Source organism: Crocuta crocuta, unplaced genomic scaffold (genome assembly GCF_008692635.1).
Source record: "Crocuta crocuta isolate KB4526 unplaced genomic scaffold, BGI_CrCroc_1.0 scaffold290, whole genome shotgun sequence".
In the NCBI taxonomy this organism is placed as follows: domain Eukaryota; kingdom Metazoa; phylum Chordata; class Mammalia; order Carnivora; family Hyaenidae; genus Crocuta; species Crocuta crocuta.
In genome coordinates, this window is record NW_027527429.1 from 7,881,580 (window position 1) to 7,901,388 (window position 19,809).

The window sequence follows — 19,809 nt, forward strand, 5'->3', positions numbered from 1 at the left end:
TCACCCAGCCAAACCTATAAACTTGACCACAAGCACATGGTGACTTTAACCAATTAGCCAAGTGGCTGTAGACAAAATAATACTATTGTCCTTACAAAACAAGTAAAAACACTGGCAAAGATTTAACTTTTTCTTTTACCATTCTCAAGATGGCCTCAAACTTCTACCTTTTCTTACAATGACGATTTTTTTTTAAAAGATCTTCGGGGGCACCTCGGTGGCTCGGTCGGTTGGGCCTCTGACTCTTGATTTCGGCTCAGGTCAGGATCTCACAGTTGGCGACTTTGAGCCCCACAGCTGGCTCTGCGCTGGCAGCCTGCTTGGGATTCTTTCTCTTCCTCTCTATCCCCCTCCCCTGCTTGTGCTCTCTCTTTCAAAAATAAATAAATAAACATTAAAAAAAAGATCTTTGACTCCCCAGACACCAGCTTCCAGACAACACAGGAGCCTGGCGAGCCTTCCGAGGTGGTCCTGGGGTACAGCAGGTCCCCAGCCCCCCTCTGCCACATCTCTGTGCCCTCCCACAAAGTATGCGGTGCTGTCTCAGGGCCTCCCAGGGCCAAGGCCAGGGCCGGAAGGCACTGAGGACCAGAGGAGACCCCCTGCTGGTACACTCTTTCCTCACCCGTTCCCTGGAGAGCCTCCGTAATAAACTGTGGGCTCTGGGAAAAAAAAAAAAAAAAAAAAGATCTTTGAGCTTTTTCCACAGTTTGAATTTGTAGGTCCCCCTCCACCTCCCTGCAAACACACACAATCTCAGATGGGGAAAAAAAAACAGTAGCCTGTGGTCACAGGTTGGGTTCTGTGGAACGCAGGCTCTGAGCCAGAGTGGGCGGAGGGGAACGAAGTCTATAATGCGAACCCCCGCTCACACCAGCCAGTCCCACGGGTGCTCTGGAGCTGGAGTCGGACAGTCAGGCCTTACATGCTGGCATGGACCTGGCCGTGACATTGGGTGGCGGCTCTCAGAAGGGGGCCGGCACCGAAGGCTGTGTGCTGCCTGCACTCCCAGCAGCTGGGGGAACAAGTCCTCCATTAAAGAGGATTGGATGGCAAACCATGAGAGACTCTTGAATGCTGACAAAAACTGAGGACTGATGGATGTGGGGGGGATGGGCATGGAGGAGGGCACTTATGGGGATGAGCACTGAGTGTTATGTGGAAACTAATTTGACAATAAACTATTTGTAAAAAAAAAAAAAAAAAAAGAAAGAGGACTGGATGGCCCATCACAGCATCCACCGTGCCGCGCACGGGGCGAGGCCACAGTGTCCCTTATGCCACCTGCTGGGACTCGTCAGTGCCCTTCCCTTAGCCAAGCCCCTGCCGGGCTCAGACGTCAGGATATGGTGCCCACCCCGCTGGCTCTCAGCCTGGCCTAAATGTCTCTTTAAGCAGAACCTCTGCTTACAGACAGGTCTCTCCGTGGCAGAACACGCGCCCAGGAAGACGGTTGTTGACCTTGGAGAGCACTGAGAGTTGTCAGGTGTCCTAGTGCGTAAATGGGAAAGGGTGAGGAGGTGCTAGCTTTTTAGGGGCGAATTAATAACTTTGTGCCTCAATCCTCAACACCAAAGAATACAAAGAGCCACCCCATGATTCTGACGCCTGCTCATTCTTTTTCCTCTTACACACCACCCTCTGTTCCCTCTGTTTCTTCCCAGTAGTGCTCCCCTTGTTCAGTTTTCACTGGGCACTGTGGCCCCCGTGGCCGTGATGGGCTGGACGGTCCTGCTCGCTGACCTGGGTCTTGGGAACGGCTTCCTCTTGCCTGTGGTAGGGGACCTTTCCTTTATCACCCTGGCCATGTCCTCCGGAGCTGGGGTGCACCCACTCCCGTCCACCCCCAGCGTGCAGCCCTGACCTTTTCCCCAGGTGTGTTAGCACCTGGATGCCTGGGGCGAGGGGTTCCCACCTACAGAGAAGGTGTGCTTCCGGGAGGATTTGCCAACACAACTGTTCATCCCGCAGCAAAGAAGGAGTCTGGAAGGAGCAGAGAAAGTCAGCCCTTGGCCGGAGTGCCACAGAACCCTCTGTCATGATAATCACAACGATGGCTACCACGGAGCACTCAGCCACATGCCAGGCACTGTTCTATGCACTTGACTCATTAGCTCATGTAACCCTCAGAGCAGCCCGATGCAGTAGGCACTGTTGTTATTGACATTTTACGGATGAGGAAACTGAGGCACAGGGAGATGAACGTAACACAGGTAGTAGGAGGCAGAGCAGGATTCGAGGCAGCCTGGCCCCCAAGGCCGCACTCTTTACGATGCTGCCGGCTTTGACACACAAAATGGTGTGGGTCCAGCAGCCCTTCCTGTGGGGGAACCTCCACGGCTGACACTCCCCCACCCCCACCTCGCGCTGGGTAGGCGTGAGGCCCAGGCCAGGTAAGGAGGTATTTCATTTCCAAAGCCTCCGTGATTGGGGCAGGAGAGAGCAAGGGAGCCAAGCCGGCACTCTGGGCCTTTCCTGCTGGAGCTCGTGAGAACAAGGGCCTCCGTCTTTCCTGGAAGGAGGCTGAGCCGCCTCTGAGCAGAGCCAGCACACGCTGGTGAGCAGAGCAGGAGAGACAAAAGCAGAGCAGGAGAGACAAACAGAGCCCTGGGGCCAGGCTGAGCTCCGGGCTGGCCCTCCCACTTGGCACTTGCGCTTGCAGCTAATCCCTTCACCTGATCTGGTTTAGGTTTGGTTTCTGTCCCTTCGGATCTATCATTCGCCTTCGCAGCCTCTCTCCAGCAGTGCCTGCCAGACAGCGGCCCTTTCCCGGCTCAACCATTACTTGTAGAAAGCATGTGGGGTCTACGGGCGGCCTTGCCATGTGTTCTCTGCTCTGGGCTCCGGTCAGGTTGTGCTGCTCGGCCGCCCTCCCCAACTAAGCAGGCCTCACGCCTGCCCCAGCTTTTTCTGCCGGGGTGGGGAGGGAAGGGGGGTGGGAACCTTACATTTCCTCTCTTTGATTCTCTGGAAGACCCTGATTATTGGGATCTCAAGGGACAATCTTCCTCCTCTGAATTCTTTGCTTTCACAAGGAGGACATTTCCAATCTCCTTATAGCACGCGGCAGCTCCTTGAGGAAAGGGGGCAGACACACCTGGTTTGCCTGGGCACCCCCTTGGGGCCTGGGGTGATCTGCAGGGGAGGGGTGGCGAAGGGGTGCCTCCGGGGAGGTGACATCAATCACGGATGTGGGCCAGGTAGCCTCCCTCTAGACCCAGCAGCCCAGCTACTGGTTGCTCTGAAGAATTAAGGCCCCTGAGTTTCTCAAGAGAAGCAGAAATATCTTTTAAAAAGTTTTTATCTTAATGTTTATTTATTTATGTTTTTTAAAAAAATTTATTTCTGAGAGAGACACACACAGAGTGAGCAGGGGAGGGTCAGAGAGAGAGGGAGACACAGAATCTGAAACAGGATCCAGGCTCTGAGCTGTCAGCACAGAGCCTGACGCAGGGCTCGAACCCATGAACCATGAGATCATGACCTGAGCCGAAGTTGGACGCTTAATCGACTGAGCCACCCAGGCACCCCAATGTTTATTTTTTTTTGAGAGAGAGAAAGAGAGAGAGAATGTGAGCAGGGGCGGGGCAGAGAGAGAGGGAGACACAGAATCCGAAGCAGGTTCCAGGCTCTGAGCTGTCAGCACAGAGCCCGACTTGGAACTCGAACTCATGAACTGCAAGATCATGACCTGAGCCGAAGCTGGCCGCTTAACCGACTGAGCCACCCAGGTGCCCCAGAAATACCTTTTTTAAAAATCCACAATTTTATGTAAAGTCTCCTGGTTTTTAGGTGTTAGCGATTAATACACAATTTGAGAAACACTGTATGGGCCTAACAAATATATTGATGGGTGGGCTGGTTCCAGCCAAGGGCTCCCACTTGGAGACGGGTGGGATTGAGGGCTGGATGGATAAAGGACCCAGAGCCGGGGCTGTGGCAAGGAAGTGTGCGGTGTGCGGGGCGGTGTGTGTGTGTGTGTGTGTGTGTGTGTGTGTGTGTGTGTNTTGGTACGGCCCTGTATCCAGCCAGAGGATGGGCTTGTGCCTTTCCAAAGCAGGCGCCCCGTTTCCGAGATAGATAGTAACAGACAAGAGTCAAAACCACGTAAAGAAACCTGGGTCTGGGGCGACCAACTCGTCCTAGTTTGCCTGGGATTTTCCTAGTTGAAAAAAAATTTTTTAAACGTTCTTATTTACTTTTGAGAGAGACAGAGCACGAGTGGGGGAAGGGCAGAGAGAGAGAGAGAGAAGAGAGGGAGACACAGAATCCAAAGCAGGCTCCAGGCTCTGAGCTGTCAGCACAGAGCCCGAGGTGGGCCTCAAACTCACGAACTGCCAGATGATGATCTAAGCCAAAGTCAGACGCTTCATTGACTGAGCCACCCAGGTGCCCTGGGGTTTTCCTGGTTTTAAATCTGAAAGTCCCACCTCCCAGGAACCCTCTTAATCTCAGGCAAACAGGACGGTCGGTCACCCGTCGAGGTCCCTGTTTCCACTACGTCCCCAGCCCGCTGGAGAATGGCAATGACGAGCTGTTGTAACCAGCAGTGTGTGAGCTGGTTAAGCAGCATTAGGCCCTGCATCTTTCCCTGATGCCTCGTAACATCTTCACAGTGTGGATTCGGTATCCATCCTGTGCGTGAAAACCAGAGGTTCGGAGGGCAAAGTGACTTGCCCAGGGTCAGTAAGAGCACTGATGTGTGAACCCCAGTTCACACTGGTCTGACACTGTGTTCTCAGTCCCACTTGGCGAGCCCAGCAGGCCCTGGGGAAGGGTCCGGCCTCATGTCCTCAGGAACACACTTATGTGGGTGGGGGGACCTCTAGGATCAATGGTTGTAAGTCTGTGACCACATGCCAGGCCCCTGGGCCCTCCCAGCCTCTTCTCTATCTGGACTTCAACCCCCAGCCCCTGAGCCGGACAGCCCGAGAAGCCCTCAGGGGACACCTTTCTGCGCTTAGAAAATAAATGCTCGCCAGTGATTTATTGCCAGATCTGGGGAGAGCCAGCCAGGGCAGGGGTGGGCGAGGGGGCAGGGCGTGCGGGTCCCAGGTTCCCGGGACGGGGCTGAGCCAGTCCTTCGGGGCTCCCTTTGCAGCCTCTAGTCAGAGTTGGGCCCGGCGGGGGCCCGGCGTGGACCGAGGTGGCTGGTCAGATAGCGCACGGCCGAGCGGATGCCCTCTATGGTCCTCTGCTCCACCGTCTCCAGCATGTGGGTGACAGAGCGCAGGGCCGAGCTAGTCCCCGTCATCAGCCCAGAGGAGAAGGTGCCCCCCAGGATGCTGGAGACCGAGCGCAGGCTGGGCCCAGTGCTCTGCAGCACGTCTGTCACGGAGCTGTGGCCGGAAGCCAGGAAGGCCGTGGCCATGCCCATGGTGGTCTCGGACCACACTAGGATGTCCGCCAGAGAGCTGATGGACGCCTCACCTCCGCCCAGCAAGCTGGTCATGGAGCGCATGTAGCTGTTCTCCTCATCGGCCATGTAAAGGCTGGCATCCAGGCACCTCCTCCCCGCGTCCACCTCACAGGGGCCAGGTGAGGGCGGGGCACTGCCCCCTGGCGAGGGCGGGAGCGGCTGAGCCTGCAGATGCGCTGGGCCGTCCACCAAATCCCCCTCAGTCACTTCCTGGGACTCCGGTGCAGTCGAAGCTTCCGGGTCGGGGTTCAAGGTCTCTGGACCCTCAGATTCCTCCTCAAGAGCTCCTCCTTCGGTGGCGGTGGTGGTGCTGATGGTCTCAGTGTCCGCCTGACCGTCCGAGTGCGCAGGGCTCACGGCGCGCTGACCGTCCACCTCTCCGGGGAGCTCTGCTTTAACACCTGCCGTAGCTGGAGCGAATTCTTGGTCACGGTCCAGGACCCCTGCCATTTGTGGGGTCTCCTCTTTCACCAGGGAGTCATGTTGGAAGGTCTGAGGGCTCGAAGCCGTGCTCGCATTTTGCACCTGTCCATCCCATGCTGGGTCCTGGGGGCTCGTGGGCATTTGTGGATCATTGGAGGCCCGGTCGCCAAGCAGGACCATGGCCTCCTTGGGCTCCTGGCTGTCCCCTACAGCTTCTTCATGCTTGTCCTTGTACCCAGATGCTGATGAGGGCGTGGAGGCGACCTGGTCGACGGAGGCCTGATCTACATCCTGCTGTTCAGGTGGCACCGTGGCACCGTTAGCTGCTGGGGCCTCTGTAAGGAGGGGGCCCTGACTCTGGGACCCCACTGTTGAAGTGTCCGTGGAGCTGCTGTCACCACGGGTGGGGACGCTGGCAGCTCTGGCCTCTCCCGAGGGTGCGGTGGTCATCTAGGCCTTCTGTCACTTGCGCTGGTTGAGGGAGTGGCCATGGCTCTGCTGGGCCAAGTTGTCCAGGTGGTGAGGTCACAGGGAGCTGCGGGCAGCTGGTGATGTCATAGGTGCTGGCACAGAGAGCGTCCCGAGCCTCTGGAGTGGCTGCACTAGTGGGCTGAACTTGCCAGAACATAAGGAGAGGAAGGCAAATGTTTTGGAAAAAAGTGGAGGCGTGTATACAGGGGCAGCTGCGGGTGCTCATAGGAGGCGTGGGCCGCAGACGTTGATGATAATGTGGTAAGGGGCTCCTGGGGGCTCCGTCAGTTAGGCATCCCACTCTTGATTTGGTCTCGGGTCAGGACCTCAGGGTTTGTGGGAGCTGGCGCTATCAGCGCAGAGCCTGCTTGAGATTCTCTCTCTCTGCCCCTCCTCCGCTCGTTCTCTCTCTCTCTTTCTCTGTTTCTTTTTTCTTTTTAAATTTTTTTTAATGTTTTATTTATTTCTAGGAGAGAGAGAGAGAGCGAGACAGCGTGAGCAGGGGAGGGTCAGAGAGAGAGGGAGGCACAGACTGAAACAGGCTCCAGGCTCTGAGCTGGCAGTCAGCACAGAGCCCGACGCAGGGCTCGAACCCACGAACCGCGAGATCATGACCTGAGCGAAAGTCGGACGCCTAACCGACTAAGCCACCCGGGCACCCCACTCTTTCTCTGTTTCTGTCTCTTACACACACACACACACACACAGAATAGATAAACTTAAAAAAAAATATATTGCAAGGAGCCACCCTCAGCACCTCTCTGTCCACACTGGTGACTCAGGACCCTGACTTGGCCAGCCTTTCTGCCGAGAGTCAGCTTCCCAGCAGCGGTGAGTAGAAATAAGTGAAGGCTAAGGGCCTGGGCAGCTCCTAGCAATGACCATGTTGGTTGTGGGCACCATAGAGTGAATATTCGTGTCCCACCTCAGAGTTCATAGGTTGGAGCTTAATCCCCACTTAATAGTATTTGGAGGGGGGATTTGGGAGGCACTTAGGTCATGAGGGTGCGGCCCTCACGAACAGCATTGGTGCTCTTTAAAAGAGGCCACACGCGGCCGCCTGGTCCCCTGCTCCGTGTGAAATGCAGAGCAAGCAGGCAGCAATATCTACTAACCAGGAAGCAGGTCTTTATCAGACACCGAACCCACCCATGGCTTGATCTTGGACTTCCCAGCCTCCAGAACCGGGAGAAATACATTTCTGTTGGGGCACCTGGCTGGCTCAGTCAGTGGAGCATGTGACCCTCCATCTCTGGGTTGTGAGTTTGAGCCCCACATTGGGCATAGAGTTTATTTAAAAGAAATCTATTGTTTATAAGCNGCGGCCCGAACGGATTAAGACAGAAATTGTACTGAGAAGTCAGGCAGGGGGGCTGCTGTAGAAATACCTAAACCCGTGGATGCCGCTCTGGAACTGAGCAACGGGCAGGGGCTGGAAGAATCTGAGCCCACACTCACAAAAGCCTCTGCTCTGAGGATCTTTAAGGGTGATTCTGGAGAGAGCTCAGCAAGAAAAGGAGAGTTCTGGAGAGAAAGCCTCAGTCTTCCTAGAGAACCCCTAATAATCCTGAACTGCGTGTTGGGAGGAATATGGATGGTAAAGGCATTTTGGTGAGATCTCAAGCGGAAACAAGGAACATGTTATTGGAAACTGGAGGAAAGGTTGTTAGAAAGTGGCAAAGAACGTGGCTGTACTGTGTTAGTGTTCCAGTATTTTCTGGAAGGTAGAACTTAACCTGTGAGTGATGAAATCGGAAGAAATTGAAGCAGTTTCTAAGCAAAGTATTGACGGTGTGGCTTGGCTCCTCTGACTATTTAAAGTAGAATTCGAAAGGAGAATTGTTAAACTCAAAGGAACTAGAACTTAGAGATCTGGAAAATTCTCAGTCTATCCATATTGCAAAGAATGAGATGTATTTGGATTTTTATGGTTTCAGGTCTTACATTTGGGCTTTTGTTTGTTTGTTTGTTTGTTTGTTTAGGGAGCACAAGTGGGTAAGGGGCAGAGAGAGAGGGAAAGACAGAATCCCAAGCCAGCTCTGTACCATCAGCACAGAGCCCAATGTGGGGCTGGAACTCACGAACTGTGAGATCATGACCTGACCTGAGATCAAGAGTCTGATGCCTAACTGACTGGGTCACCCAAGTGCCCTTCAGGTCTCACATTTAAATTTTTAATCCATTTTGAGTTTGTTTTTGTGTATGGGTTTAAAAGGTGGCTCGGTTTTGTTTTTGTGCATGTAACTGTCCAGTGTTCCCAGCAACGTTTATTAAAGACACTGTCCTTTTCCCACCGGATATTCTTGCCTCCTTTGTCGTAGATTAAGTGACCTTAGAAGTGTGGATTTATTTCTGGGCTCTCCATTTTGTTTCATTGATCTATTTGTCTATTTTTTGTGCCACTGCCATACTGCTATGATTACTGTACCTTTGTAGTGTATCTTGAAACCTAGGATTGTGGCATCTCCAGCTTTGTTCTTCTTTCTCAAGATTGCTTTGGTTATTTGGGGTCTTCTGTGGTCCCATACAAATTTTATTATTATTGGTTCCTGTTCTGTGCAAAATGCTGTTGGTATTTTGATAAGGATTGCATTGAGCCTGTAGATTGCTTTGGGTAGTACGGACGTCTTAATATTTTGTTTATTTATTTATTTACTTTTTAAAATGTTTATTTATTTTTGAGAGAGAGAGAGCAGGAGAGGGGCAGAGAGAGAGGGAGACAGAAGGTCTGAAGCAAGTTCTGTGCTGACAGTAGAGAGCCAGATGTGGGGCTTGAACTCACAAGCTGTGAGATCATGACCTGAGCTGAAGTTGAGCACTTAACGTACTGAGCCACCCAGGCGCCCTGGAATTCGATTTTGGATTCTATATGTTGCACTTTACACTTACCCTTGTTAAATCTCACATGCCTTAAAAATCTGAACCAAGGAGTGCCTGGGTGGCTCAGTTGGTTGAGTGTCTGACTCAATCTCAGCTAAGGTCTTGATCTCAGGGTTGTGAGTTCAAGCCTCGTGTTAGGCTCCAAGCTGGGTGTGAAGCCAACTTAAAAAAAATAAATAAACAAAATAAAAATCTGTGCCAAGGAAAGGTAAAGTAGACTAAAGAAGGATTAATGTCAAAGAGCAGAGAGGATTCTTAAAATTTGGGGACAAAAATTTTGTTTATTTATACATAAATATTAAATAATATTGGTGTAGAAAACCACGTATATTTATTTTGTTATACGTAATATATACATAGACATATATAAAAATATATTTAAAAGAGATTTTCTCCTTAATTTAGTTTGAAAGATTCTTGCCTTTATTTTATTTTCTTAAATATTTATTTTGAAAGAGAGAGACAGTAAGCATGAGTGGGAGAGGGGCAGAGAGAGAAGGAGAGAGAGAATCCCAAACAGGCTCCACGCTGTCAGTTCAGAGCTCAGCTAGGGGCTTAACACCATGAACGGTGAGATCATGACCTAAGCCAAAATCAAGAGTTGTGTGCTTACCTGACTGAGAAGCCCAGGCACCCCTTGTTCTTATTAAGTAGTGCTCGGAGGAGGAAATTAGTCTAAAAACTGTTGCCTTTGATTTCTATTCCATTCCTATCTTGTAGATATAATGACTCTCCTATTAAGTAAATAAATATTCTCTTTTTAGGGTAAACCCGGTTTGTGGACTCTTATGCAGCCATAGAAAACCTACATAGACACATGGAAAAATGTTTCAATAATAGTCTAAAAAGCAGGATACAGTATTTTATGCACACTATGCGTATTTGCCAACACTCTCAGCTAGAAGTAATGGAAACTCAGTGCAGACTTGCTTAAGCTGAATAGTAATAATAATAATAATAATAAAAGAATCTGTTGGTTCACAGAACCTGTAAAGTCTAAGGGAAAATTTCCCTTCAGCAGGGGCCCCATGATAATGTCAAGATTTAGTCTTTACTCTCTCCCTTTCTATTTTTTTAATGTATATTTATTTTTGAGAGATGGGGAGAGGATGAGGAGGGGAGGGGCAGAGACAGAGGGAGACACAGAATCCAAAGCAGGCTCCAGGCTCAGAGCTGTCAGCACAGAACCTGATGCGGGGCTTGAAGTCACAAACCACGAGATCATGACCTGAGCTGAAGTTGGAAGCTTAACTGACTGAGCCACCCAGGCGTCTCCCCCCCGCCCCCTTGGCTCCCCTTTCTCACTGAGGCTGGATTTGTAGGCAGATAGTCCTCCCTGCACAGGCTGCTGGCGGCTGTGGGTCAGAGCAGAGACGCTGTAGTTGCGTATTTATGGCAAACCTCAGGCCTGAGCCTTGTGGGCTCCTGTTCCCTTCTCTGAACTGATCTCTACGGCCCGGGGACCACATCCCAGTTGGTCAGCCCTGGAGTAAGGCCATGGGGTCAGCCCCACTGAAGCTTAAGGCCGGTAGGTGGTAGTGGAGTGGGTCCCCAAAGGATTTTGGGGTGTTGTACAACCAAAAGAAGGCAAATGGATGCTGGGTGGGAAATACAGAAAAGTCCCACTGTAAGGTGAGCACACACATGTAAAAAAAAGTCTACTGGGGAAAAGCCTGGCAGGAAACAAAGCAAATTGCCCAGACGATATTCTTTTTTTTTTAAGTTTATTTGTTTATTTTGAGATTTTGAGAGAGAGAGAGCTTGCACGTTTGTGTGCATGTGAGTAGGGGAGGGGCAGAGAGAAGGAGAGAGAGAGAGAATCGCAAGCCGCCTGCGCTGTCAGCACGAAGCCACACACGGGGCTCGTACCTTCGAACTGTGAGATCATGACCTGAGCCGAAATGAAGAGTCGGATGCTTAATCAACTGAACTGTCCCGGTGCCCCCGCCCCCACCGAAGACATTCTAATTATTGTAACAAAATCAGAAAATACATATCAGAAATAATTAAATGAGAAAACGACAATAAAAAGAAGACTCACCGTGAGCCATATGGCGGGCTCAGGGAGCAGGGAAGTCTGTGACCCCAGCACATAGAAACCCACGCACACACACACCCTTCACACGCATGGAAATGCTGCATTGGACTGTTCCCAAGAGGGTAACTGCAGAGGTGAGCTAGGAGGAAGGGAAGATCTCCAGGTTCCAGAAGGGTAAACTCAACCAGGAGTGGAGGTGGGCTTGGACACAGCTACCCCGTAACCTCAGCCATACAGCTCCGTGGGGTGCTGTCGGCGGCTTGCGGTAGCCGGCTCAGCGCGTTTCTTCCCAACTCCACGCTCAGCGATTTCAGCCTGGCTGCCGGATGCCAGCCTTGCTGGGGCTGTTTACACCCTGGAAAGTGGCTACCGATCAGGGTTTCGTTTTTCCCCGGTGAACTGGTGGTTTAGCGGCATGCTGCTGGATCTGATCGCAGTCCTTTCCCAACGGGGAGGCTGTTCGCCCTGCCCTCTGCAGCGGACAACCCGCAGGCGTCCCCTTTGAGGAAGGCCACCCTCCATGACTCTCCAGAGTGCCACACGGCAGGGCACTTGGTGTTGAAGGTAAATCTGTGGCCTCTGGAGTGGGGCTGCCTGGGTTCAAATCCTGCTACTGGGATGATGAGCCAAGTAACCCAAGGCAAGTCACTTAAAATCATTGGGCTTCGGTGTCTCTGTCTGTAAAATGGGGTCATAGCAGTCTTGACCTATGGTATGATGAAAAATATATATTTGCTCTTTGTTCCATTTCTGGCACAGAGCTCCTAAAACCTGTGGAATTTTGTGGTAGGAGTGTCTCGTGTCATTTGCAAGGAGCCCCTTTTGACCATACCCGAGTTTGTGTCAATAAGGTGGCTAGGGAGCTTCAGGATGGGGACTCGTCTCCAGAGGGACCAATCCTGTGTTTATTTACTTATTATAAATGTTTATTTGTTTCTGAGAGAGAGAGAGAGAGACAGCATGAGCAGGGGAGGGTCAGAGAGAGAGGGAGACACAGAATCTGAAACAGGCTCCAGGCTGTGAGCTAGCTGTCAGCACAGAGCCTGACGCAGGGCTCGAACCCATGAACTTCGAACCCATGAACCGTGAGATCATGACCTGAGCTGAAGTTGGACGCTCAACCGCCTGAGCCACCCAGGCGCCCCGGACCAGTCCTGTGTTTAAAGGGTTGGAATTTCCAGCCCCACGGCCTCCCTCGGGGGGATGGGAAGGGGCCGGAGGTGAAGTTAATCGCCAAAGGCCAGTGATTTAATCAGTTGTGTCCACACAATGGACCTTTGATAAAAACTCCAAACATGGAGACTAACGGAGCTTGTGGGCTGGTGAGCACATCCACGTGCAGGGCGGTGGCCACCCTGACTCTATGGGGGCAGAGGCTGCTGCTCTCAGGACCCCTCCTGACCTCACCCTGTGTACCTCTTCACCTGGCTGTTCGTTCGTATCCTTTGTCCCGAACTATAGTCCCGAGTGCAAGGTTTTCCTAAGTTCTGTGACTCGTTCTAGCGAACCTGAGGGGGGCGGGGCAGAGGTGCAGGTGGCCTGGGGACCCGTTTGCTGCTGGCCTCTGAAGTGGGGGTAGGCAGTGCTGTGGGGACCGAACCCCTACCCTGTGGGGTCTGTGCTGACTCCTCAGTTCCGGGGTTGTCAGCCCAGCAGCCCTGACGCACGACTGCAAGGAGGAGATGGAGATAAAGTTCTCAGGAAGCACAGAGTTTGTGTAGGATCGTAGGGTCGGCCGGCATGAGCGTGACGAAGACGAGCCGCCTTTTTTGGACAGGCTGCCTGACTCCTGGGCTCGTGGCTGATTTGCTCTTTCAAGGAGTCTCTTCACCAAGTGAGCCTGAGATTCCCTTGGAGGGGATGTCTGCCTGTGGGGACTCCCAGGTCGTCTGCCAGACCTCACTCACTAGAAATCCATCCCCTGTCCCATGTATAATATTCCCTTAGTTGCTGCAATGAATGAATAATTAGCTTGGTCCACACGGGGAGGGGTGGGGGAGGCTGGGGCAATGCGCTTTCCTCCCTGGCATTCGGGCAGCAACAACCCCGCCCCTCCCCAGCACCTTTCCCCTTTGAGGTAGGCTCACTCTAGACCCTCTGTTGCACTAGTGTGGGGGATGGGAATCATGTATTTGGAGCGCGGGTAGCGAGGAGGGTGCACAGCTGGGGAGGCAGTCTGGCCCCAGTCCAGCTGTAAGGGTGGGCCTGACTGTCTAAGCCATTTCCGCGTGCGATCCCTGGATCAAGCCTTCATGCAATGCTGGCTATGGAGTCATGAGAGCGGAGTGAGTCCTGCTAGAAACTTTGGGAAGTTTCCTCGCCCATTAGGAGACTCAGGAAGACACAGTCCTCCTCTGCTCTTGTACATGATCGCATTTCTTTTGGCTTCTTGTAACCATGAGGGCACCTGGCCTGAAAAAAAGCCCCACAGAGAGTAGTGGAACCATGGAGATTATAGAAAAGTAGAGCAAAGCCTTGATCAAACTGTACCTGTAGCCACCCAGCCACCAGGTTTCCCATGATGAGCGGCGATTTGTTTGCAAGTTGTTTCAGCAAATTGAGCCAGGGTTTTCGTTGTTACTAGCAACGAAGACATCTTAAGGAACAGCATCCTTAGCCTGAAAGTCATCCAAGGAACCTGAGCTATGGAGGCTCCACCGTCGTGTCTTCCAGAGCCCCCTGGGTCCTCTGGCCATCATGGCCACTGCTCTCAAGTCATCTCCCTTCTGCCTAGGCTTCAGACTTCTCCATCCCGAGACTTCTGTCCACACTGATCCAGAAATCACCCCGCAGGGCCCCTCCCACACCCTTCCTTGGATTCCTGCCTGGTACTGGCACTCAGCTAACGCTACCACCGTGGAAGAAACACTGCAGAGCTCATCAAAAGAGGCAAAAGCTGTCATTTCTCCCCAGAGTCTACACTAAGGAACAGAACTATAAACCAGTCTAGTCAATTGGTGTCCATAGTGGGTTGACTTGTGGGCCCCCCAAAGATATGTCTTTATCCTAACCCCTGGAACCTATGAATGTGACCTTATTTTGTGACCTTGTTTGGGAAGAGGGTCTTTGCAGACATAATTAAATTAAGGGTCTTGAGATCATCCAGAATTAGGGTAGGTCCTAAATGCAATGGGTAATGTCTTTCCTTCCTTCTTTCTTTCTTTTTTTTAAATGTTTTTTTTAAATTTATTTCTGAGTAAGAGAGAGAGACAGCATGAGCAGGGGAGGATCAGAGAGAGAGGGAGACAAAGAATCTGAAGCAGGCTCCAGGCTCTGAGCTAGCCGTCAGCACAGAGCCTGACGCGGGGCTCAAACCCACCAACTGTGAGATCATGACCTGGGCCGAAATCGGACGCTCAACCGACTGAGCCACCCAGGTGCCCCGGGTAATGTCTTTCTAAGAGAGGAGAAGTGTTCTGTGTTTTCTTAGATTCTATAAGTCTGTTTGGCCTCTGCCGACCACAGGGCCACGCTTCTGGTCAGTGTTTACCTCTCTCCTGCAAGTCAGCTTGCCAGGGACTCTCCCTTCCGGTGCAGGTGGGCTATCTAAGGCTGAGCCCCCACCCACCTCCTCATGTCTCACACGTCAAGCCAACACTGCTCCAGCCCCAAGTCTTCCCAGGGCCAGGTACCAGCGACTGGAGACTATCCCACAGCCCAAAGCCTGTTGGGATTACTCAAACTAGCCAATCCTAAAGTCTTTACTCAGCCTTGCCTTGCCTCTCCCGCAGACACTCCAGTAAAGGCTCTGGCCTTTGCCTTTTCCTTGCTCCTGTCTTCTGCCTCCTGTTCCCACCCCGTGCTTCCCATGTGGCCCTGCGTGGCAGGGCACGCCCTTTGCTCAGGAAGTGTAAATAATAAATTCTTTCAATGGTATTGACCTCTCTGTGTCATCTTTCTTTCTTTCTTTCTTTTTTTAATTTTTAATGTTTTATTTACTTCTGAGACAGAGAGACAGCGTGAGCAGGGGAGGGTCAGAGAGAGAGGGAGACACAGAAGCAGGCTCCAGGCTCTGAGCTGTCAGCACAGAGCCCGACGCGGTGCTCAAACCCACGAACCGTGAGATCATGACCTGAGCTGAAGTTGGACGCTTAACCGACTGAGCCACCCAGGCGCCCCACTGTGTCATCTTTCAATCACTTCCATAAATTAAAATCCCTCGGGTACAAATGACACACTATGGGAGAAGGAGAAGGGAGGGCACAGGGACACAGAGAAGACGGCCATGTGAAGACAGAGGCATGAATTGGAGTGATCTAAGGGACACCAGGGACACTAGAAGCTGCAAGAGGCAAGGAAGGATTCTACAGGGGAAGAAGAACATGCTTTGGGGGAGCGGGTTCCCGCAGACACCGTGATTTTGGCCCTCTGGCCTCCGGAACTGTGAGAGAACAGCTTTCTGCTGTTGTAAGGCCCCCCCTCCGCCATTGTGGTGATTTGTGACAGCAGCGCCAGGAAGCTGGCGGAGCAGCTGACAATGATGACCAGTGATTGACTCTTCACTCTCAACACACGCTGCCCAACCACTGCGCTACTTAATCCTCCCAACAAGGCCTGTGGTAAGTACTGTTATCCCATTTCGCAGATGAGGAAAGTGTGGCTCAGCCAGGGCAAGAGCTGGGATGTGAGCCAGGCCATCTGGCCAAGCCCATAAAGCCTGCTCTTAACCACTGTGCCATCCTGTGAGCTAAGCCTTTAGAGCAGGTCAGAATTTGCCTCCACAAACCCATGTGTTCACATGGGGGGGCGCCAGTCCCCTCCCCTATCTCAGAGTCCCGAAGGCTGCCACCCACTCGCTGCATCTGCTGGGATGGCACCGTTCACTGTGGTCACTGCTCTGGCTGTTGCCACCCAGGGGCGGCCCCTGGGATCTGGCTCCTACCAGGGTCCCGTGGCTGCTCCTGGGAGTGTGGGCCTGGAGACCGGTGGGGCTCTGCTGCCCTGCCCACACGTGCCCCAGGAGCCCGTCCACCTTGAGGGACGCGGTGCACGTGGACCCTCCCTGCCAGTGAGACCGCCCTGAGGAGCGGGGAAGGGCCCGGGTGTCTGGCTCTTTGCCTGGCTGCTCCCCAGTTGCTCAGTCCTAGCTCTCCGCTCCCAGGGCGGCCTCTGAATATTGGCGCTCCGAGGTGGCGGGTGGTCCAGATCCTATATCTTCCAGAACCCCCACTTCCCGCATGTTCGACACACTGAGGAGACAGAGCACCCTGGGGCTCCATTAGCAGATGATCTGGGAATTCCACTTAGTCACTTAGTCATACACTGGATTTGTTTGGAAGAAATAGGTTAATATGCCCCATGGGGCGGAGACTTAGACCCCCAAGGAATTCTCAAGTGACAGAAAACAGTTGCTACTCTGCTTTCTAAGGAGGTGGATGCTGTTTGTGGAAGGTCTTTGTTTGGGAAGAATTGGGTTGGGGCCAGGGGCGTCCAGCCGGATTGTTCTGCGGGAGAGAGGGAGTGGGGAAGGAGTTTGAAGTTTCTCAGAAATGAACGCTGACTTAACAGGGCGCAGCAAGGCAGCTGCCCTGAGAGAGGAGGCAAGGTCAGGCCCCCTGGGGCAGAGCCAGGGGAGGCTCAGGAGAACAGAAATCCCCAGAAGGAACTTTTAAGTTATTTGCGTGGAGATCTCCAGGGTAAAGTCCTCAACCCCACAACACGAAAAATCACACTTGTTTGCCAGTGGTTTTGTGTGAGCGCCCGCAGCCGGGACACCGCAGGCCGGGACACCGCAGGCCCTGGTCGGGTGCATGCTCCTCTAGGCCAGCTCGCACCCGCTACTGCCCTTGGTGACAGGGTAGGGACAGTGGAGGGCCTGGGCACACGGTGGTGGTGGGACAATCCGTTAAGTGTTTGGAGAACGTTGGGTAAAATTCTCTTTTGCTTCCAGATTTTAAAGAGATAAATGTAGGGGCGCCTGGGTGGCTCAGTCGGTTAAGCATCCGACTTCGGCTCAGGTCATGATCTCACGGTTCCTGGGTTCGAGCCCAGTGTTGGGCTCTGTGCTGACAGCTAGCTCGGAGCCTGGAGGCTGTTTCGGATTCTGTATCTCCCTCTTTCTCTGACCCTCCCCTGCTCACATGCACTCTCTCTCTCTTTCAGAGATAAATAAAAACATTTTAAAAAATTAAAAATAAATAAATAAAGAGATAAAATGCAAAGAAAGAAGAAAAAAAAGACAGCAGTTATAAGTAAACTAAAAGAAAATATTTCATTTTGGGAAGGAGAGTATTTTTTAAACATAAAAGACAGTAAAGAAATCCCAAAGGGAAAAGACACAGGTCAAAACAACACTAAAAAACTGAAGAGTAAACCACAATCTGGGTAAAAATATTTGCTACAAATACCACCAAGGGTTAATATCTGTACTGTTGTTGGGGAGGAAAAAGTTTCCTCTGCTTGCCTAAGGTTCTTCTGGCTGGTCTAAGAATTAAATTGACACAAGACTGATGAACAGGAGAAAATCAAATTTAATCGCAGAAATCCCACATATGTGACAGATTAGAAAACAGGTAAAATGAGGTGTATACACCATCCTGAGCTAAGGAATGGGGTAGGGACCTGGGGCTTCAGAGAGGAGGTGGGCAATTTATAGGGTAATAATAAGGAGAGCAGATGTTTGGTATTAGATGTTTGCCCTGCCATACAGAGGGTCACTCAGATGAGATTTATCTCTGAAGAGAACTCATATTCTGGGAAAGGCCCCCAGTTTAGATCCCTCTAGTTTATTAATGAAGAGTCAAAAGTTTTTCTTGAGCCCGAATGGCCTCAATTGCTGTCTACTCAAAATAGTCCACATGCAAACGTGGCACCTTTGTGGGAGACTTGTTCAGAACCTTTTTACTGTATAGAGATTCCAAACAGACTGACAAGACACCATTAATACCCAATAACACAATATGCAAAAGACCAGAAAAGACCATTCGCCAAAGAAATCTAAAAAATTAATAAACATGGGAACATATTTGACTGAATTAGTAGTCAAAGAATTATAAGATAAAAAAGCAAGGTATATTTAGGTAGTGGGATTCTTTAAAACTTTTTTTTTAATGTTTTATTTGTTTCTGAGAGAGAGAGACAGCATGAGCAGAGGAGGGGCAGAGAGAGATGGAGACACAGAATCTGAAACAGGTTCCAGGCTCTGAGCTGCTAGCACAGAGCCTGACGCAGGCCTCGAACCCACAAACCATGAGATCATGACCTGAGCCGAAGTCGGACGCTCAACCGACTGAGCCACCCAGGCACCCCAGTGAGATTCTAAAGGACTTAATAACATTGCTTTCTTTTGGTGAACTGCATTTTCTAATTTTTCTATAATAACATCATGTATTACTTGCATTAAGAGAAGATCTGGAAAGCACATGATACTGTCAAATAACAAAAGACTAGCCAGTGTCAGAGACTTTTAGTCCTAGTGGATTGTGGGCAATTTTTTTTTTCAAGCTTTTGTGCATTTTTAACTTCTTCATTTGTCTTTTCAACAACAACTAAATAGCACTTTACGTAACGGAACAAATTTGCAAGTTAAAATAAATTCCTTCTTCCTAACCTCCCAGAAGTCTGGGCCACGTATGCGAAGAGGATTCCTGGGAACACCCAAACACCCACTCCGGAGCAGGAAGGCCAGTTGAACTGAGAGACTATCCCTCCCACCTCCATCTCCCAAACAAAGGGGTTCTTTAGCCCTTCCCAAACCCCATGTACACCCCCTCAAGCTGCCCTGACCCCCATCGCCAGGGTCCACCCTGATGCTTCCCCACCCTCAGGTTTGGCCTGCCAGGGTGGAGGGGAGGGCCATCCAGGCCCCTCAGAGGCTGGGCTCGGTGGCCATGCAGTGTCCTGAGGGGCCCCTGGTGCAGACTGGGTTTGAGAGATCAGAATCAAACTGTGATCTCTGCCCACAAGTCCCACCATCCACCCTCATATTACTCCTGGGTGTCTGTTCTGGGCTGGATTATAGCTTCGCAACATTCACATGTTGAAGTCCTAACCCCCAGAGCCTCCGAATATGACTGCATGTGGAGATAAGGCCTTTGAAGGGGTAATTAAGTTAGGATGTGGTCATTACTGTGGGCTTTCATCCGATATGATTGCTGTCCTTATAAGAAGAGGAAATTTGGGTGCACACACAGAAGGGACAATGGCATGTGAGCCTGAAGACCATCTATAAGCCAAGGGAAGGCTGGGAAGGGCCCTCAGCGCCCAGAGGAAATGGGTCCTGCTGATACCTTCATATCTGAACTTGTACCTCCAGAACTGTGAGCAAATACATTCCTGTTGTTCGAGACCCCCAGCCTGTGGAACTTTGTTCTGGCAGCCCCCCGCTGATTAATACAGAGTCCTGGAGCGCAGGATTGGGCTTTCTAATAGAATCGCAAAGAGGTTAAAGATAGATGTCTGCTTGCAAAAACTGTATTACCCAATTTGAGAGACAAGTCACCTAGCTAATGTCACAACACAGCCCGGTGGGCCAAGCGCACATTCCCACGAGAGTGCAGGTTCCCAGAATCTAGGATGTTGGCAAGACTTACAGAAGCCAGACCCTGGGGTGTGGTGGGGGGGGGGGGGCATAGGGCTG

At 51.5% G+C, this 19,809-nt stretch overlaps 1 protein-coding gene across 1 annotated transcript; it reads right to left on the reverse strand.

The window, feature by feature from the left end:
• Window positions 1-4,960: 4,960 nt before the first annotated feature.
• TEX44 (testis expressed 44) lies at window positions 4,961-6,332 on the reverse strand. The gene has a single exon (XM_077759021.1). It carries the CDS (start codon window positions 6,290-6,292, stop codon window positions 5,105-5,107), a length of 1,188 nt encoding a protein of 395 aa, XP_077615147.1. The 5' UTR covers window positions 6,293-6,332; the 3' UTR covers window positions 4,961-5,104.
• Between the last annotated feature and the right edge of the window lie 13,477 nt (window positions 6,333-19,809).